The sequence below is a fragment of the Trachemys scripta genome, chromosome 7 (assembly GCF_013100865.1).
Source record: "Trachemys scripta elegans isolate TJP31775 chromosome 7, CAS_Tse_1.0, whole genome shotgun sequence".
Lineage (NCBI taxonomy): Eukaryota > Metazoa > Chordata > Testudines > Emydidae > Trachemys > Trachemys scripta.
The window spans coordinates 6,771,549-6,791,137 of record NC_048304.1 but is presented as its reverse complement, the minus strand read 5'-3'; the positions used below and the strand labels follow the sequence as shown (position 1 = coordinate 6,791,137).

Here is a 19,589-nt window from a genome sequence, read left to right as displayed (position 1 = left end):
CGTAACATATTACAGGTGGCTGAGCACGAAGCAAAGAAGGGCTTATTTGTTTTAACCCCAGGATCCCTATCAGCAGCAATGCTGTGGGTGGTGCGTGCTTGGATTGCCGAGGAAGAGCTTGGTGTAGCTCGAAAGCTTGTCTCTCTCTCACCCAACAGAAGTTGGTTCGATAAAATATATTGTCTCACCCACTACATCTGTCTGAATTCAAATAGGGCTTTCAGCTTCAGGGAGAGCAGAGGTCGTCTGGGAAGGGAAAACTGCCATTTTTTTTTCTGTTCAAATTTCAGCCTGGGTCAGTTAATGATAATCTGGAGATGCTTGCAGAACTTTGGCCCATGGAAAGCGTGTTAGGCCCATATCCTTCTTAGTGGGAAAAATCTAGTAGGGAGATGTTGGTGTGGGATTGTCAACGCCTTTCTGTGGAAGGGCAGGATGCAAGCTTCTCTTAAGGAATTGGTTCAAGAAGCCATTTTTCATAATCTCTCAAACAATAAAGTACATTGAAAAACCTATGTCAAAAGAACATTATTAAGGTTATAAAGTCAGAAATGCCAGAATTAAGGATGCCTGCGCAACCTTAATTTGCCCCCCCGTGTGTGTGCCTTATGAAACAGTCTTTAATTACATGATTACATTGCATCCGAAGAAGTGGGTATTCACCCATGAAAGCTCATGCTCCTATATGTCTGTTAGTCTATAAAGTGCCACAGGACTCTTTGCATGATTACATTGTATTTTTTCCATAGGACCCCAGCCTCATTTAGTGCCAGCCTCCAACAAACCTCTACCTCACAGGTGTGAACTGTGATTTTCAGAGGTCACTAACTTAGCCAAATTTTGGTGGGTTTTCTCTAGGGCAGTAAAAGGCACAATGATGACACCAGGGCAGGAACTCCACCAAATTTCAGCTCTATAGCATGGACATGTTATAGCTTCGGTCAAAACATTTTAAATTTTTCCCGAAACTCATTCTGTAAAACGGTTGAGCTGTTTCTGCTGGAACTAAAATAAATCAAATCAGCCAGAGGCACACACCCAGCCTGGAAAACTTCAGCTAGAACAGTTAAAGTTTGGAAAAGTTATAAGCAACCGAAAAAAGGGTCTTATCATGGAAAGAGTTAGGCAACCTTGCTACCAGCTCCCCCTATTGTAACTAATAAGGAAACTATGAACTAGTTGCAGTTTGAGCAATTCAAAAAGGGAAAGACTTGGACCAGCTGTGGAAAAGATGGACATTGCCAAAAATATTGTCATGCACCCCGAAGGGATTTGCTCACAGTTTCTCCCCCTGACCGCCAGGTACTCTTGGGACAGCAGATAGTGAAGCTGGCTCTTCTTCCACTCTGGCTGGATCCGAGTTTGCATGGAGCAGTCAGGAGGGGAAGGTAAAGGTGGCCAGCTGCCTCAATGCCCACGAAAGGGAGGACAGGCAGGGGCAGAGTGGGTATGAGTTGATTGGCGAATAGCATGGGGAAAAGAATAGGAGACAGGGCCAGAAGAAGGGAGGCTAATGCAGATGAAGAATAGAGGAAGCTGCTCTTGTCTTAACCACCCATGGACCAGCTGAACAACCTCACCTCAAGTTCTCTCCACCAGCTCCTCTCCCCATAGCAACGCCCCAGGTTCCCTCTCGCTTCTCAGTTCCCACCCAACCCCCTAGACTCTCGTTGCACTGGGAAGTAACATCAACATGAACGCTATAATCCAGGGGTTCTCAAACTGTGGGTCGGGGCCCCAAGGTGGGTCATGACCCCATTTTAATGGGGTCGCCGGGGCTGGTGTTAGACTTGCTGGGGCCCAAGACCAAAGCTGAAGCCCAAGCCCCGCCACCCAGGTCTGATCCCCCACCACACACAGGGTGGTGGGGCTCACGCTTTGGTCCCCCCTTCTGGGGTCACGTAGTAATTTTTGTTGTCTGAAGCGGGTCGCGATGCAATGATGTTTGAGAATTGCTGCAAATCACCACACTCTGTGTGTGGGGGGGGGGAAGGGGGGAGAGCTATTTGGGGGGAAACGCTGGCTTGTTTGCACCCGATAAGGAATATCACCCATGGAGCCACACTTGGCAGCCATGCCCCACTCCTCCACCCTCAATTGGGGGCTTCACACCTGCCTTTCTCAGCAGGGCTGGCTCCAGGCACCAGCCCACCAAGCTTGTGCTTGGGACGGCACCTGGAGGGGGGCGGCGCGGTGCTCCGGCCCCCGGGGAGAGCGGAGCCGCAGTGGGCTCGCCGCCCTCCCCCGGCGCTCTGGCTGCCGGGGAGAGCGGAGCTCCGGCCGGGCTCTCCGCCCTCCTCCCGGGGCTCCGGCCACCAGCGGAGCCGCGGCGGGCTCGCCGCCGCCCCCCGGCGCTCCGGCCAGTCGGGGAGAGTGGCCTGCGGCACGGCTCGGCGCCCTCCCCTGCCGCGCTGCGGGGGATAGGGAGCGGCGGGAGGCTTTTCTGCCTTGGGCAGCAAAAAAGCCAGAGCCGGCCCTGTTGCTCGGACATCTTTCCCCTGCCCCTTTCCACACAACACACAAGCAGCATCTCTCTCTAGCTCCCTCCCCCCATCCCCTCGCAACAGTAATTTGTTCCCCAGCGTCTCTGCCCAGACACCAGCAACATGGACAGGATGTTTTCCCTCCCTGCACCCAGGGCCGGCTCCAGGGTTTTGGCTGCCCCAAGCAGCCAAAAAAAAAAAAAAAAAAAGCCGCGATTGCGATCTGCGGTGGGAATTCGGTGGGAGGTCCTTCAGTCTGAGCCGGCGTGAGGAACCGTCTGCCGAATAGCCGCCAAATAGCTGGATGTGCTGCCCCTCTCCGACGTGGCCGCCGCAAGTACCTGCTTGCCAAGCTGGTGCCTGGAACCGGCCCTGCCTCCACCTCACCCCTGAACATGTACCAGGCAGCCTTTTCTCCCCAACCCCATCCTCCTTTCCCCGTGTTTCTTCCTCACCCTCTGCACCCCTATCCCAGCTCATCCCCATCTTCCACCCCCCACATCGCTGTTCCTTGCCCCTGCTCCCTCAACCCCCAACCCAGCTCCTTCCACCTCCCAACTCACCCCCTCTCCTCCTTGTACCCCATCCTGGTTCCCTCCCCTCCATCTCAGCTCCTCACCTTCCCCATCCTCCATGGCAGCTCCTTGCCCCCTGCTCCCCCTCTTCCCCTGCACCCCAGCTCCCAACCCAGCTCCTTCCCCTTTGCTCCCCCCTGCTCCCCCAATCCAGCTCCCTCCCCTCTCCCACCCTCCACCCCGCAACTCTGCTCCCCTGTACCCCATTTCCCAACCCAGCTCCCTCCCCTTTTCTCTGCCATCCCCCCTGCACCCCAACCCAGCTCCCTCCCCCTCCCACCCTGCACCCCGCAACTCTGCTCCCCTGTACCCAATTTCCCAACCCAGCTCCCTCCCCTTTGCTCCCCCATCCCCCCTGCACCCCCAACCCAGCTCCCTCCCCTCTCCCACCCTCCACCCCGCAACTCTACTCCCCTGCACCCCATTCCCCAACCCAGCTCCATCCCCTCTCCCACCCTCCACCCTGCAACTCTGCTCCCCTGCACCCCATTCCCCAACCCAGCTCCCTCCCCTTTGCTCTCCCATCCCCCCTGCACCCCAACCCAGCTCCCTCCCCCCCGCAACTCTGGTCCCCAGCACCCCATTCTCCAACCCAGCTCCCTCCCCTTTGCTCCCCCATCCCCCCTGCACCCCCAACCCAGCTCCCTCCCCTCTCCCACCCTGCAACTCTGCTCCCCAGCACCCCATTCCCCAACCCAGCTCCTCCTTCCCTTCCCCCTCCCCCAGTCGGCTCCTCCCCCCTTTGCACCCCAACCAGTCCCCCCGCCCGCGCTCCCGCACCAGCCTAGCGGTCAGGCGCGCGCGCTCAGCGAGCCGGGGCGCTCCCGGGCCGAGGGGGGAGGGGGGAGAGCGTGCGCAGGGCGCCTGCGCGGGCGGCTCCCCGGGCTCCCGGCTGGAACGGGACGGGCTGAAATGTAACCAAACAAGCGGCGTCTTTGTAGCGGCTTAAAGGGGCCGCGGCCGCTTCCTGCCGAGCGGGCTCCGCGCAGCCCGGGGACGGGGGCAGCTGCCGGGCGCTGTCCGGCCGGGCGGAGCGGAGCGGACCCGGAGCCAGGGGGAGGCGGGCAGCGGCGGCAGCCCCGCGGGCGGAGCCGGGGCGAAGTTGGGCGGAGGATGGCTTGAGCGGCTGGGGAAGTTGTGCGCCGAGCCAGGCTCGCCCCGCCGGGCCACCTGTTTTGCATCCGCTGGGCTGGGCTAGGGGGGGACCGGACCGGACCGGGGAGGGGGCGGCGGCGCCATGTCCAAAGTGATCCAGAAGAAGAACCACTGGAGCAGCCGGGTGCACCAGTGCTCGGCCAGGCGGGCGGCCGGCGGCCAGCCGGGGCTGCCCCTGCTCGGGGGCGCGGAGCACGGGCAGTTCCCCTACGTGGGGACGGCGGAGGAGGGCGGCCCGCCGGTGCTGGCCGGGGGCGAAGAAGCGGGGCTCAGCCCCGGGGAGCTGCTGCTGGAGGTGCAGGGGGTCCGCGTGTCCGGCTTGCCCCGCTACGACGTGCTGGAAGTGATCCGGAGCTGCACGGAGCCCATCTCGGTCAAAGCCGTGAGACAAGGTAAGGGGGGCGGCACTCGGGGTGCAGGGCGACCCCCGGGGTCCTTGCTCGGGCTGTGCCCATGAGCTCCCCCCGCCTCTCCTCCTCCTTCCTCCGGGCAGGCTGGGCTCTGGGCTTGCTAGGGTCGGGGTGTGTGAAGTTTTTCCAGGCGGGAGCTAACTTCTGGGGCCGGCGAAGCGTCCCACCTGCCGGCTGAGCGGTCTCTCTCCCGGCCGGCTCCTGGCGGGACGTGCCCGCGGGGCGGGGCGGATCCGATCGGATCGGAGGGGAGGCTGGCTGGGAGGGCGGCCCGGGGCATGGCTTCACGCAGCCGGGGACGCGTCGGTTCTCTCCGCCTTTGCGAGCGCTCCGAAAGGGCAGATCCCCTTTCCCCCCCACCGGATTAACGCGGTCCAGGTGGGGCCAGTGGCAAACGCTGGGACTCTTCTTCTGCCAGTCTTGCAAAACATTGACTTCGGGAGTGATGAAATGTTTGCACCAGAGTTGTGCCCCCCACCCTTCCCTCCCTATCATCAGAACATGCAACGAAGGTGAACAGTTCCCCTCTTCTCCTTCTTTGGACAGCGTTTGATCACAGAGATCAAATAGAAAACGCCAGGCAGGGGCAGCTTATTGGTGTGGTTAAAGGCATACAAATAGTCCATTTTTTATCTGTCATCAAGGGTCACGACGTGACCTTTGGAACACCTTGCTCTCTTCGATGCAAAGACTAATTGGGCATCATTTAGGTTCCCCCTGTGCAATCAGAGCCCTGTTTTCATGGGGAAATAAATCTTTAAGTTTTACTACCTTCAAGTCTGGCCTGCCTTAAGCACAATGAGCAATTCCCTTAAGACATTCTTTTAAGTGTACCGAAACCCCTAGCTACAGGCAGGGCTGGAGGCTTAGCAGTTGTGGAGTGAAATGCTTGGATCTGTTAGTTTAATTCTATTAGTGAACAAACAAAAAAATTCACTTCACTGGACCTGGAGGAATTTCCTGAAAGATTTACTCCTTCAGCAGGGATGCATCCCATAGACCTGTAGCATTTGGTTGCACTGTTGGATTATGACTAGAGTTTTGTTAAAAGGTATAGGCATGTGATTGCTAGCTGCCTGCCTTAGCTTGTCAAAGGGTTGGCATGGAGTGTGCCTGGGGAAGGGAAAAGCTGTAACTATCCCCACTTGGAATGGTTATTTTAGCCTTGCTTGCACTCTTAGCAGTAGGTCATTTCTGCATCACTTTGAGCCAGGCGGACAGGAGCTGAAGGGATTTGTATGAGAGAGAGCTCTCAAATGAGGCTATGGAAAACAGAAGCAAGAGTCCTCCTCCTCATGTGAAAAGTACACTTCCTTTAACAGAAGCAACAGAGGGTCCTGTGGCACCTTTAAGACTAACAGAAGCCACAGGACCCTCTGTTGCTTTTTACAGATTCAGACTAACACGGCTACCCCTCTGATACTTTCCTTTAACAGGTTAGCACAGCAGGTCTAGATAATAGGTTTGTAGTTTCCAGTGTGGGACTTGAATTTAGTGCCAGGAAACTGTTCCGGTTCCAGCAGCTGTTAAGGTTATTTGAATACCCAGGATTTTGAAATAAACAGGATTACATTGGAACACCTGTAGGTTTGCATGGTGGCCTAGCACACCAGGGCAGGAAGGGAAATTCTGGTAGGATAATTCAGTAGATTCTTTAGGGGAAAGTTTATTACTGCACAAACACGTACACATCCCAAAGTGGAGGGATTTGCTGTGTTTGGCAAATGCAGCGATGTTTTGTGTAGTTGATGTGGAGGCAACAACCTATTTGCTTGACCCAAAAGAATTAATCTCGTCTTTGTTGTTTGCCTGATGCCCTTCTTCTAAATCAGCAGAGCTCTCCTCTGAACTTCTGTCTGCTAGCCCTATTAAAAGCTAGTTTGTAGTTCCATGCACTTGTTCTATGGACATTTATTCAAACTTCCATTGTCAAAGGAAATTATAGGAAGAGTAGTGTTCTGTTCCATGTGGTACGTTATGTAATATGTAATCTTGAGTTGTCACTGTAATAAACATCTGCTTCCTTTTTAAAATGGAATGTTAGTTCAAAATATCCCCACATGTTACATAAAGAAGTAAGATAACTTATAAAACCTAAAATCAATAGAAATGTTCCCCTCCCCCCCACCTTTTTTTTAACTGTAGTGGGAGCAATTGTCCTCTTTCTCCTGCTGTATTTGCAACACAGACTGCAGCACTGAAAACCTGGAAGTGAAATTGACTATGAACAAAGTAAAATTGATTTTCATTTTCCTAGCTGAGTGAAATGCATAGAGTAAATAAACATAAAGACATGTAAATGGGGTTTTAAGGATTGGTTACATAAGAACTACTTGTTTTGACAATCACAATAATAATGTGAGATTTTCACAGTTGCAGGAAAATATGGGGGAGTGTCACGCAATGGAGGAGAGGGGAATCAGACGGTAGTTAATGACTGTAGACACTGAGATGCAAAAAGTTAAAGCTTTATAATGATTAAAACACAAATTATCGACATCACATGTCAAAATATACCAAGTAAATATCCCTACATCAAACTCCAGTAAGTTCTCAAGCAGCATTTTTCTTTCCTTGCCTTTCTGTACATTTCTGTTTATTGATGGAAATAAAATTTCATTGGTTTGTGTGTATATATGGTGAAATGGATGTTTACCAACCTTTACTGATAAAAATCTAATTCTTCCAAGTCTATTAAAATGCATGATTTCTATGTCAGTTTCCAGTAGCAGTTTCTCTTTTAATGTTGTTTTAAGTGATCATATTCAGCAAGAGTTGCATGTTACTAAAACATGCTGCAAAGTACAGTGTTAAGTGAATGAGTGTAAACACATTTTAACTGTCTGATTCCATTTCCCCTCCTTCTCCCCAGACCCCAGTGCCTGCCTAACTGATGCTGAAGTTTTGTGGCAAACTTCACCTGGAAACTTACATACTTTATTGGCTTGTCTGCTTTGTATGACATTTACAAGGCTGGAAAAACAGGAAGTTTACTATAAATAAGTCAGTCATCTGCAGTCTTGAGCAGAGAAAATAACTGATTTGATCTTGCAGTTAAAACAAACACACAAACAAAAAACAACTGTGAAATGAAGGTTTTATAGGTTAAACACACTCTTCATCGTTAAAGCCAAGCTTTATAGGATAACAATTCAAAATGCAAACTTTCTTTTCCGTAGTGATTATTCAGTCTGAATGGGCACTTGGATACTATGGTGACTGGGGGGCACATAAGAATACAGCTAATTGGAGTAACTGTTTATAAGAGTTCAGAGAAGTAACTGTTCATATGGGATTTAGGTGTGCTTTAATTTTCCTTGACCTTTTAATATAAAATAAGTGAACAGCTTTACTCCATAGATGCTTTTTTTGTATTACTTTTTAAAAGCATAATTTTATAATCTTTTGCTTTGGGAGGAAAAAGGCCCCTGAAACTTGACTGAGTACCTTTCAGTACTGTCAGAGTTAGGCCAGTAAAGATAATAGTGAAAAATCAAAACAATGGAAAATATTTTAAGTCTGAGGTGCAGTGTTTTTAAAACTGACCACGTCCCCTTCCTGTTGTTGTTGTTGTTGTTTCAGTTTCAAACAAAGTGATGATCAACTCTACTTGAATTAATAAATATAGTTGTATGGACCACTTAATTTGATCTACGTAAAGAATGCAAAACTGATGCTACTTCTCCTGAAGAAGAGCTCTGTGTAAGCTCAAAAGTGTGTGTCTGTCAGCAACAGAAGTTGATCCGATAAAAGATATTCCCTCCCACACCTTGTCTCTTCATCTCCCATTCATTTTAATATCACATATTTGGTAGTGTAAGACTTGCATTAGCATAATATCTCGATTTCCACTGTCCACGCTTAATATTGTAGCTTCCTGCAATAAACTTACAATTTTTATCCATTGGATAAATAGACAATACTTGACTGACTGACTTTTTTGTTTTCTTTTTTTTAATTTCTCTCTCTCTTGTTGCTGTTTACATATCCTGATTGAGAGAGCACAACAAAAAACAGGCGTTTAACATTTGTTCTTGACAATGGACAAGTTAACAACTTCTCCATAACAGATTAGTTATGTGCCTTTCATTTAAAACAGGATGTCTTTTTCTTCTTTGTTTTCTCATGAAATACAGAAATTGGGGGATATTTCAAGATTAGTCAGATTTTTTTTTTTTTTTTTTTGGATTAGATGGCATGTGTCAGTTGTTCAAGTCCTCCTTGTCACTATAAATGAAAAGGTTGTCGGAGAAAACTAAGTCCTCTGTGCACTTAAACTTTTTTTTTTTTTTTAATTTTTTTCTTTACTACTACCGGCTGAAGTTATGATACATGAGGATCAGTTTACATGAGTGATGTTTTTGGGTTACTCTGAAGTCAGTATGGAGGGGGAGGGGAATTTTTTTTTTTTTTTTTTAAGCCACGTATAAGGTAAACAAGGGCAGACATTCATTCCCCAATGGTAGTGACTATGTCTTATCATCTGCTGTCACGTATGTTTGTTTCTTTTAAAACCTTACCTTGACCCTGAGAGAAATTCTAAAACCTGGTGAGTTGACAGTACATTTCTATGAAGTGTTGGAATCTATTCATGTGAATAGAACAGCTCCTTTAAAAGTTGTTTGCATGAGCGTATATTCTGATATCCTTTCCCCAAAATGGGCCTGTGAGGGATGTGGTATCTTCCAATTATTTTTTGTGTAAAATATCAACAAATATAAAAATATTGATTCTTCTATGAATTTGTGTGTACAGTAGTTTTACATATGCTGGGAAAGCAGGGTGGCAGGTTGGATAATAGGTAACATTAAACATTGGATAGGTAGGTTACAGAACTCATGGCTGGCACTGATGCATAATTCTGTGAAATGTAAAAATATTTCCATCCAGTGTTTATTTTGGACTCCCATCTGCCTGTTTTAGGTAAATGCAAATGAGTTTATAAAACTCTTGCTGCTATTAAGAATTTACTTCCTTGATCTATCACATGATCTTTCTTTTTGGTTCGGATAAAGGTTTGGGTTTTTTTTTTTTTTTTCCCTCCTTTTTTCCCCCCAACACTTAACAAAATGTCAAACAAAAACACGTTGACAATACCCTGTGCATTTCCAGTTTGACCCACATCCTTAAAGTTTAGGTAATAGAATCTGGAGTACAGATAACATCATAAATTTTTACTGATCAAAAATTTCATACTGGTATTTTCGAGGTCGGCATCTATTTTGGACTTAGAGATTATGTTCACCATTTATACTGCAATAGCACCCACAATGTGCTAGCTGCTATCCAAGCATAAAATCAGTGAAGATGCAGTCCCTGTCCGTGAGTTGATCAGAAATTCTGTGCATCTGAAATATTATTGCACTTACCACACGTGAAATGTAGACTGTTGTGTATTAAAGTATCACTGTAGTGAAGATCAGGTTTTTACCACAATCAAGCTTACACGCTGTAAGCATTTGTTAGGATTTGGAATGTGAAAATGGACCCTGCTTGTGGCAAAATGATTAGCTATGCATCCATGCACCTACTTTTATGTCCTCCTCTACAAAGAGTGGGTTTGCATCCCAGAGTTATTCAGTCACAGTCTTAATTTAACAGCCCTGCCATTATTACATTTTTAAAGAGTTAATATGAGCCTTTAATGTCATAAAATTGGATTATGTTTTTCACAATAAGTTGAATCTTTCAGCCCATTATGTGATGAGACTCTAGGCTCTCTCTTTATGGGCCGTCGTATTGCAGTACATTTAAACCACAATTATAGCGTAATTACAAGCAATGTTTCAAAATTATTGCGATTATAAGATATTAACGCAGTTCTAGTGGGGTTTTTTAGACTGAATTTTTACTTTATGGCAAAAGTGCTTCAGGTCTGAGTTGCTAATCGGCTAAATGTGAAACATGAAATTCACCTGCTGTATAACTCTTCAATAACTTTAAGGACTACATTCAGCAAGTTTGATGGCCAAATCGTGAGTGTCTTATTGCTAAAGGAATAAAATGTAGGGATATGTGTGATTGGGTTGCTAATTTTGCCATACTTGAAGTTGCAACCGGTTTTCCATTCTCAGACCTGTTTTGATTCCATCCATACATCCTTCTCCACCCAGTTCCTCAAAAAAAGGTCCTTGGGGCACACGTACCAAATCTGAAGCACTTCTGCTGAAGGGTAACTTTTTGGCCAAATTTAAGGTGTGTTTGCCAAGCCATTGCCAAGATGTGGCACTCATAACAAACTTTGAAAAACACTTCCTTCTTTTTTGAGTGGCAGATTATATATCTCTGAAATCGTGGTTTACAAAGTCCAAACTTACTTTTTGATAGAGGCGGTGAATAGATCTCATGCGTAGGATTAGCTTGGGAAAGTATAGGTTGGTGGTTACTTGGAGTTTTGGTAACATTTGGGGCCTGCTTCAATTTCCAGCATATTTCACAAACTATTTGTTAGACTTCAGCCCAGCAAACTTGGAAGGTGGTTTGCTGGCCAAGAACATGCTCTGTCAAGAGTTCCTATGGAATTTACCAGCCGAGTGCACAGGCCTGAAAACCTATGCTGGGGAGGGGAGGGCTCTACTGGGCAGCGTAGAACACTAGAATCAGGACCTCCTTAGGTCTTCTTCCAGCTCTGTAACACTGAGGATAGATCTGTGCTGCAATTAGACACCTGCGACTGGCTTGTGCCAGCTGGCTTGAGCTAAAGGGCTGCTTAATCGCAGTGTATATGCTTGGGCTGGAGCTGCCCAAGCCTGAACATCTACACTGCCATTAAACAGCCCCTTAGCCAGTGAGACCGAGTCAGCTGGCCTGGGCCAGCCATGGGTGTCTAGTTGCAGGTGTAGACATATCCTGTGTAGCCTTATTAATGCTGCGGTGCCCTTGGGGTTCTTCTCCCCCCCCACCATCCCCCAAGGATCACATAGTGTTTTACATGAATTAGGCTTCACAAACTCCTTGAGAGTTAGGCTTGTATTAACGCCATTCCACAGGTGGGAAAATTGAGGATTAGAGTTTATCAGGTGTCCGAGGTGAATCAGAGGCAGAGCAAGGGTTACAGCCTCGTTTTTCACAGCCCTATGCTAGACTCCCATTCAAGTCCCTTTAAACTCTGTGACTGCTTTTCCAGCAGTGAAACGGGGTTAATATTTACCTGTGTCACAGGGAGACAGTGCCGTCTTGTGTAAATATTATGGTTCGGTACAATCATCTGCCCCTGCGGCTTGGCCGGGCTGCCTTCCACAGAGATAGTAGCAGTTAAAGAAAGCAGTTTAAGCCGGGATCAAAGACCACTACTGTTCTCCTCCTTTCTGTTGTTCTGACTTCTTGCCTTTGTGCAGATTGGCTGTATGCTCCAGTCCCTCCCACCCCTTTTCTCCTGTCTCCAACTCTCATTGTCCCTTTGTTTGTCTCTTCATCTAGGTAATCCCTGTTTAACATAACCCTGGTGAAACGATTTAAATTACTAATGTGACACTTGCCACCACTGCACTGATTATTCTGCTTGTATGTTGCCCCTCCCGCGTCTGTCTGCTTGTCTCTTTAGAATGATTGTCGGTTCTTTGGGGCAGGGATTGTCTCATGCTGTGTTTGCTCGGTGCCTATAGCATGGTGGGGTCGGATTCTTGTCCCCTATGCATTACGGTAAGAGACATGATTGATGATAGCGGGACTAGTTGCGTGAAATAATGTCTTATTATTGGACCAAATTCTGTTGGGGAAAGAAGTTTTTGAGCTCACATCGCTCTTCTTTAGGGCTGGGAAAGGTACTCTGGTGTCACAGCTAAATGCAAGGTGGGACGCATTGTTTAGCATAAGTAGTTAGCAAGGTGTTGTAGGAGATCATTCAAGGTGAAGTGGCCAGTTAACGCTGCTGCAGGCCTAAGGCAAAAAAGGGGGAGTTAGTGGGTTACAGATTGTTGTAATAAGCCATAAATACAGTGTCTTCATTAAGACTATAACCCTGGCTACACTTGAAACTTCAAAGCGTTGCCACGGGAGTGCTCCCGCGGGAGCGCTTTGAAGTGCGAGTGGTTGTGCGCCAGCGCTGGGAGAGGAGAGAGCTCTCCCAGCACTGCAGGTACTCCACCTCCCCGAGGGGATTAGCTTACAGCGCTGGGAACGTGGCTCCCAGCGCTGGGGCACTGTTCACACTGGCACTTTACAGCGCTGTAACTTGCTGCGCTCAGGGGGGTGTTTTTTTCACTCCCCTGAGTGAGAAAGTTGCAGCACTGTAAAGCACCAGTGTAGCCATGGCCTATGATTTAATAATAGAAGACACCAGCTCGGACCGAATGGATGTGGTTTGACAGTTGCGATACATGTGGTGATGGGGGCTCAGACAGGGCCCTGGGCAGAGCTTACTCCATTTTTTCCTGGCTAGAGGGTGGGAACCCTAAGAATGGCCAGGTTAGACCTTTCAAGCCAGAATGTCACCTGGAGCTGTTGCAGCGCTAAGGTGTCCATGGTTAACATGTCCACTACTAGCTGTAATGTGGTAATTCATCTTCCCAATCTTGACATGTTGACCTTACACAGAAGGTGGTGGGGATTGAAAGGTGGCGTTCAGCTTGCTTAGGGTATGTGACCTGTGCACTGGCGTGCTGCATTTCAATGTTTTTTTTTTCCTGACACGACACAATTGAACATTGAATTTTCTGTCTTTTCGTTTTCTTATTTTTTAAAACTTAGTGTTGTAATGTATTAACTTAAGTTCTGGATACGTATCTGCAGCCTTAATTCAGTTTAAAATATTGAACTCAGATGTAAAGGAAATAAAATTGTCGCTCAGAGGGTCTCATTCAGGCTAAATGTGCACCTGGCCTAAATAAAGGCAACATTTGCATCAATGGGATAGAACAGTGGTCTCCAAACTTTTTTGATCGTGCACCCCATCAGTAAAAAAAATTTTGAGCACGCTCTACCATTTTGCCAGAGCGCGCAAAAAAAAAAAAAAAAAAAAAAAAAGCGCTCCTCTTGCCGCGCACCCCCAAGGATCCTCTTGTGCACCCCACTTTGGAGACCACTGGGATAGAATAGTGAGAAACAGAAGAACTGTATTCTAACTTGCGTGAAATCCGCATTCAACCACTTGTATTCTGAGACTCGGCCATATGTCGGAGTGGGGGAGGGAGGGGAATGAACATGTCCCACAGCCTAGTCTAAGTCTGTAAATCAGTTAAGAAGTCAAGATTTTAAAATGTTTCTTGTCAAATAAGTTAGTTCTCTTCTTTCTTCCAGATGGAGGGTGTTTGCTTATATCTTAAGGAATGAGCTAAGAGGTGGTTTTATGCTTCCTCTGGTTTGCTGGAAGCTCCTACATTTCAGACGCATAAGTTAAAGGAAATTCTCGGTTCTCATATTCACAGCTAAATGGTTCGGGTCTCTTGGTTGAAAACGTGGAGAAATCTGGCCTGCATGAGCAAGCGCCATGAATTTGCAGAAGCAAAATTAAGAAATAGAGGAAAAGTTCGCTTTACCTAGGGTGCTGTAACTTGAATGGCCAATGCTTAGAGAGTTGGTACTCCAATACGTGCGTGGAGAAGCAGGTTCCTTTTAGCCTTGCACATGCTGTCTCTGGGTAGGGATATACTGCGTCTTGCTCCGAGTTCATGCCTATCGTTTCCTTATTTGTGTCTTCTGTTCCCGCCCAGAAGTTGTGTTCAGTGACCACCGACACCATGGACTAGATTGCCACCAGTGTGTCCTGTGAAGATGTTGCATGTGCCCCTTGGCCTGCCACTAGTAGCATCAGTTGTACAACAATAGCTTTTAGGGCATCACTGAACATGTGAGACCAGAAAAAATAATTTTAAGCAATCATCATCTCTTTTCCTCTCCCCCTCAAACGTTCCCCAAATTTGATGGCTTGGCTTTCACTTTGTTTCAGGCCCGATCTACAACTAAAACTTATTGACCTACCTACGTCACTCAGGGCTGTGAAAAATGTCATGTCTTGTGCCACGTAGTTAGGTTGACCTACCCTCTCCTGTAGAGGTGGCTGTTCTTCCATCGACTTAGCTACCTCCTCTTGGAGAAGTGTAATAATTACACCCAGGATGTGAGGAGTTTCTGCAGCTGTTGCAGCATGGAAATACTGCTCAGCTCTTCAGTCTTGGTGACTAGAAGGAAATCCTGTGCCAGCTCTTTCAGGTGTTGCGTGCTGGGTTGGACTGTCCCTTCCCAAGAACGGAGAACCTGGACCAGCTGTTAGTTTTTTTTCTTTTGGGAAGGTCATTAGGTGCTTCTCTAGGCTTAGGGAGTTTCTTGCTATCCAAACATGACATCTTTGCAGCATTTGGTGTTTGGAGTATTGTGGTTCCCTTGCAGTGAGGAGGCAAACAGTGCTGTTTCTAAATAAGCCCGGCGTAAATAACAACGCGCAGAGTTTGTCTGCACCTCATTAACCCATGCCCACAAATGAATGAAGACAATCCGAGCTCTGCAGTGGCGCCTACATGATTGGCAGCCTCTGACAAGGTGGGGTTGATACAACCTGACGTGAGAATGGTGGAAGGTTGGAGGGAATGGGCATGAGTTCTCCACTTCCAAATGACCTTAGTAGCTATCTGCCACTGAGCTGGTGTGGTTTTTCTCATTATGGGCAGACTAGGTGGGTAACATCCTTCTCAGACTTTTGCATGGCTCAGGGCAGCTGGAATATTTTTCAGCCAGATCAGCCTTCAGTCTCTAAAGGTCAGACACATCATCTATCCTCAATGCATTGACGCTTTAAATGATTTCCTGAATTTTTCGGCCACTGGAAGCTGGAATATCAGCAACATTCTCTGTGCTAGTTCCTGACTTTACCTTTGTCAGCTTTTACTCTGAAACGACTTCTTTCTTCTGTTTTGTGTTAGCAATAATATAAATATTCTTAACCACCAGTCTTTGAAAGTTGCTTTTAGTAGATTTTTTGAAGCAGAAACTAAATCAGTTTTTCCTGCAGATCCTGGCGTTTTTGGTTACGTTTTCAGACTTGGCATTTGACTCAAAACAGTTCCTAGTTTTATATTTGAGGTGGCTTGTGTCACACTTTAAAAAAAAAAAAAAAAAAGATCCGGAGTTAAAAATTTTGTTAGATGTGATGGAGGCTAGTCCATTAAACCAAGTAATACAGCTCACTGTAGGATGTGAAGATCATGCTAAATGTATGGTCTTCGTACACTTTGACACACACATTCATGCCAGCCCTTTTATTTGAAACCCGGGTTTAGTCAGAACAAAGGCACATACAGTTGCAATGTATAGGAAGAAATGATCAGTTTTCCATGGTTGGCACTTGACAAAAGCTTACAGTGTTTTGGATTATTCTCCCATGATTTTGGAATCTTCATCTTAGCATTGTACTATGACTTTTGAAATTTCTTTATTTCCTTAATGCAAGTGACTTAAATATCCAGAGCTGATTTTTTTTAACTTAGACATTTATGAAAAGAGAACATTTTTTAAAATGAATCCCTTTTTCCCCTCCCCAAAACCCCGCACCTCCCAAACAAATATTGATGTGTACTTTAAATGACACGAGGGGAGGGATAGCTCAGTGGTTTGAACATTGGCCTGCTAAACCCAGGGTTGTGAGTTCAATCCTTGAGGGGGCCACTTGGGGATCTGGGGCAAAAATTAATACTTGGTCCTGCTTGTGAAGGCAGGGGGCTGGACTTGATTACCTTTCAAGGTCCCTTCCAGTTCTAGGAGATAGGATATCTCCATTAATTTATTTATTGCTTTTCAACTTCTGTTTCTACGTTAGTAGAGTTGCTTGCATTAAACGGTCACTGGTGCAAATTTACGAGTATGTAAAATAACTAACATCTAAACCTTTGTGTGTAAGTATACCCCCAATTAAGTGAGAGAGAGAGCTGAGTGCCCAGATTTCAGAACGCCCTCCCCACCCTGACCCTTCTTGAGATGATTATGAGTAGCAGGGCTTGAGGGGAGAAGAGTGAGCGGACACAAGAGAAGATGTGTAACTTTCCTTGGTGTGTGTGTGTGGGGGGGGAATTGTTCTTGATGATGATAAGGAACTTGGGATGGTTTTGGAGGATGGTGAAGGACATTGTAGCAGTTCATAACTGGAGAGGAACAATTAACTGGGGGCTTAATGATAGGAAAGGGGATGGCTAGCGGAAGGACATATGACTGGGTGGCAGATAGTGGAGTAAGTTTCCTAGAAGCATTGGAGTGGAGGCGAGGGATAGATCATCTTCCAGACTTCTGAAATCCCTGACTCACTTACTAGCCTTCCCGCTGCTAACGTTGGGACCAGCAACTGTGTCTGATATGGAGATGGAATCAGAGGAGACAGCCACAGTGGAAGGGCAAGACGTCCTGTGAAGGTGGACAGAGGTTGCTGGAGGTTCTCATTTCTGGCTCTACAGGAAACAAGGACACAATTCTAATTAATAATGACTAAGAGCTCCTCTGAACCCCAACGATCCAGGTGAACTGGGCTCATTGCTCAAAGCAGGCATGCTAAATGAGTGCATGTGTGTATTTCTATAGATCAGCTATAAATCTGATTATTTTGCTTTGAATATCATGCTTTATACTGTGCATAAAATGATACGGCTACAGTTTAAGCTGTTACAGAATGAGCTCTTCTACTTATCCACACACGCAGTTAGGATTTGGCTAGAAGAGTTATTGTATGGTGGAACAGGATTGGTGTGTGCATGCTGAAATCAGTGGGAGTTTTGCCATTGATTTTTAGAGGGAGCGGCATTGGGGCTATTTTGCAGCAGGGCACACTTTATAGGAGAATGGGCCAAATGTAAATAAAAAGGATGGCCTTGCCGTAGGAGAGATGCATAGGAAGATACCCCACATGTTACGTCGGGCAGGGAATGTCCGCAGCTCTCCCTTCTGCAGACAGTATGTGCGGCCAGGGGGACTTTCAGCACTATGCCACTGTAAATAGCATGTCAGTAGCTGTGTTAGATAAATAGATGGCTTGTCCATATTTGGAGCTGTTGTCAGTCCTAGCAGAAACTCCTTTTGGTAATGTGTGGCTGTTGAGAATTCCTCTTTGCTGCGTTGGGAGAATGCTACTTGTGTGACAGCTCTGTTACATGTTTATCAGTCTGCTACATAATCCAAAACGTGTGAGTTCATCATTTTGTTTTTCCTCCACCCTTTTCCTTTCCCAAAAACCTTTTTTTTGAGATCTGGGAATATGGGTCAAATATAAAATCTCTAGTCAAGAAAAAGAAGCAGATATATTTTCGTGTTCAAACTGAACAAGGAAGTGACTAATATGAAATACCTTGTTAATTTGCACTGATTCTCTGCAGCAGGACCGCAGTGTAATTCTTAGGGTTCAACAGATTAAAAGCTACACATTCGGCTTGGGAATGGCTAATTGTTTTACTTTTAAAATTGAGACTAGTTCTTTTATTTTTCCATGTCAGGTTGACTCTTACCCACGCTAACAAAGCTTGCTAGGACTACAAATTTGATTTTTGTGCAGAGATGTCACACTTGTATAATAACAGTGCATACAAATCTATTGATTAGTGTTTTTTCCCCCCCCTTCTCCCCAACACCTCCCAAGTGCTATATTAACTAAACTCTCTAAAAGCCTAAACTTTTTTTTTCCTTCTCCTGTGGATAATGATCATTTACAATTTTAAAAAGTATTGTCTTCTCACCTAATTTAGGGATTATTGGAGCAGATATAAAAAAGGAGCTTTGTGAACCTCCTGTGACACTGTATAATCTTTCCATAATAGATACAGAGCTGGAGTGTTAAGTCCTAGTAATTTTCTCCCTCTTTCTTTGGTTTCTGTAAGTATGTGTGTGAGAGGCACAGAACTGCTCTGAGCAGGGTTACAAGACATGCTTTTAAGAATCCCGGTGCTCACAGGTGTCTTGTCTATGCTAGAGCTCCCTTGGTGATGCTGCAAAGGTGTTGGTAGTGCAGGGAATCTACAGCCCTGTCAAAGTACGGACCATACGTAGAATCCAGGAGTAGAAGAAAATGTCGCAGCAGTGCCTATCCGAAGTATTCAGAAATCATGAGTCTGACCCCTCCCCCTAACCTTCCACAGGAGATTATAAAAATTGAGTTCTTTTTATTCAGTGTTTGAAAACCTGAATCCTAAAGGCTCAAACTTTTCTCTGCAGCAATGAGTGCTAGAAACTTTTGGAAGGAAGGGTGAGTTGATATGACTCCAAGAGTTGGAGGTTTTGAGAGAGACGAAATATCACAAGATCCACAATCAATGGCAGAAGTTGGCCACCCTGAAGCTGAAGCATTATTTAAAAAATGCGAGGAAATCAAAAACACTTATGAACAAGCAAGTGTTTGGGCCGTGGGTTGAGAACCACTGGTATAATCAGCACACAGCTGTGGCCCATGTGACATCCTCAGGGCCATACAGGTAGTATATATATCGTGTGGCTGCAGCCGCGGCCCACGATGGAAAATAGGTTGCGAACCACTGGTTTACACCCATATTACTTCGTATTGAGACTTGGGTGGTCCCCGGTCCTTTAGAGACATTTCAATACTGTACTTGCACGTGGGATTGTCTTGGCAAAACAGCTTTAATAACACTTGGCCTGTAAGTAATCTAAAGGAGCACATGACTTTTAAAAGGCTGCACACGCATTAGACTTCAGTCGCTTTAAACGAAGCTGACATTGTAAGCAGAGTTACGTGGCATAGTGCAGCTTGGTGTTAAAACCAGTTTCACGTTCTTTCTCACTGGTGTTATCTGGCAACTGTTAGTGAGACCTTTTTATGATTCTTGTGAGTCATTACTGAGCTCACACCTATAAACATTATCTTTTGACAGGTAACGTGTGTGCATGGGGAAGTTAGTCTCTGGAATTTTAGAGGCCATAAAGTTAAATGTAATTATGTAATGGCAAACTTAGATGAAAGGTGAATTGTAACAGCTGATTTGATTTGAGGGTTGTGGTGTGGGAATGAAGAGGGGGTGAAGTCATACTGAATGTTCTCTGGG

The 19,589-nt window shown here is 46.3% G+C and overlaps 1 protein-coding gene across 30 annotated transcripts in view; it reads left to right on the top strand.

The window, feature by feature from the left end:
• Positions 1–3,938: 3,938 nt before the first annotated feature.
• The window catches only part of MAGI1 (membrane associated guanylate kinase, WW and PDZ domain containing 1), a 501,247-nt gene continuing 485,596 nt past the window's right edge, over positions 3,939–19,589 (top strand). For 14 of the 30 annotated variants that reach the window (XM_034776908.1, XM_034776897.1, XM_034776913.1 and 11 more), the window contains exon 1: positions 3,943–4,605. In XM_034776908.1, coding sequence (XP_034632799.1) covers positions 4,296–4,605 — 310 coding nt within the window. In that variant the 5' untranslated portion in view covers positions 3,943–4,295. Of the gene's footprint in view, positions 4,606–19,589 lie in introns of all 30 variants that reach the window. The other 16 variants (XM_034776912.1, XM_034776901.1, XM_034776900.1 and 13 more) reach the window with 5 other exon arrangements.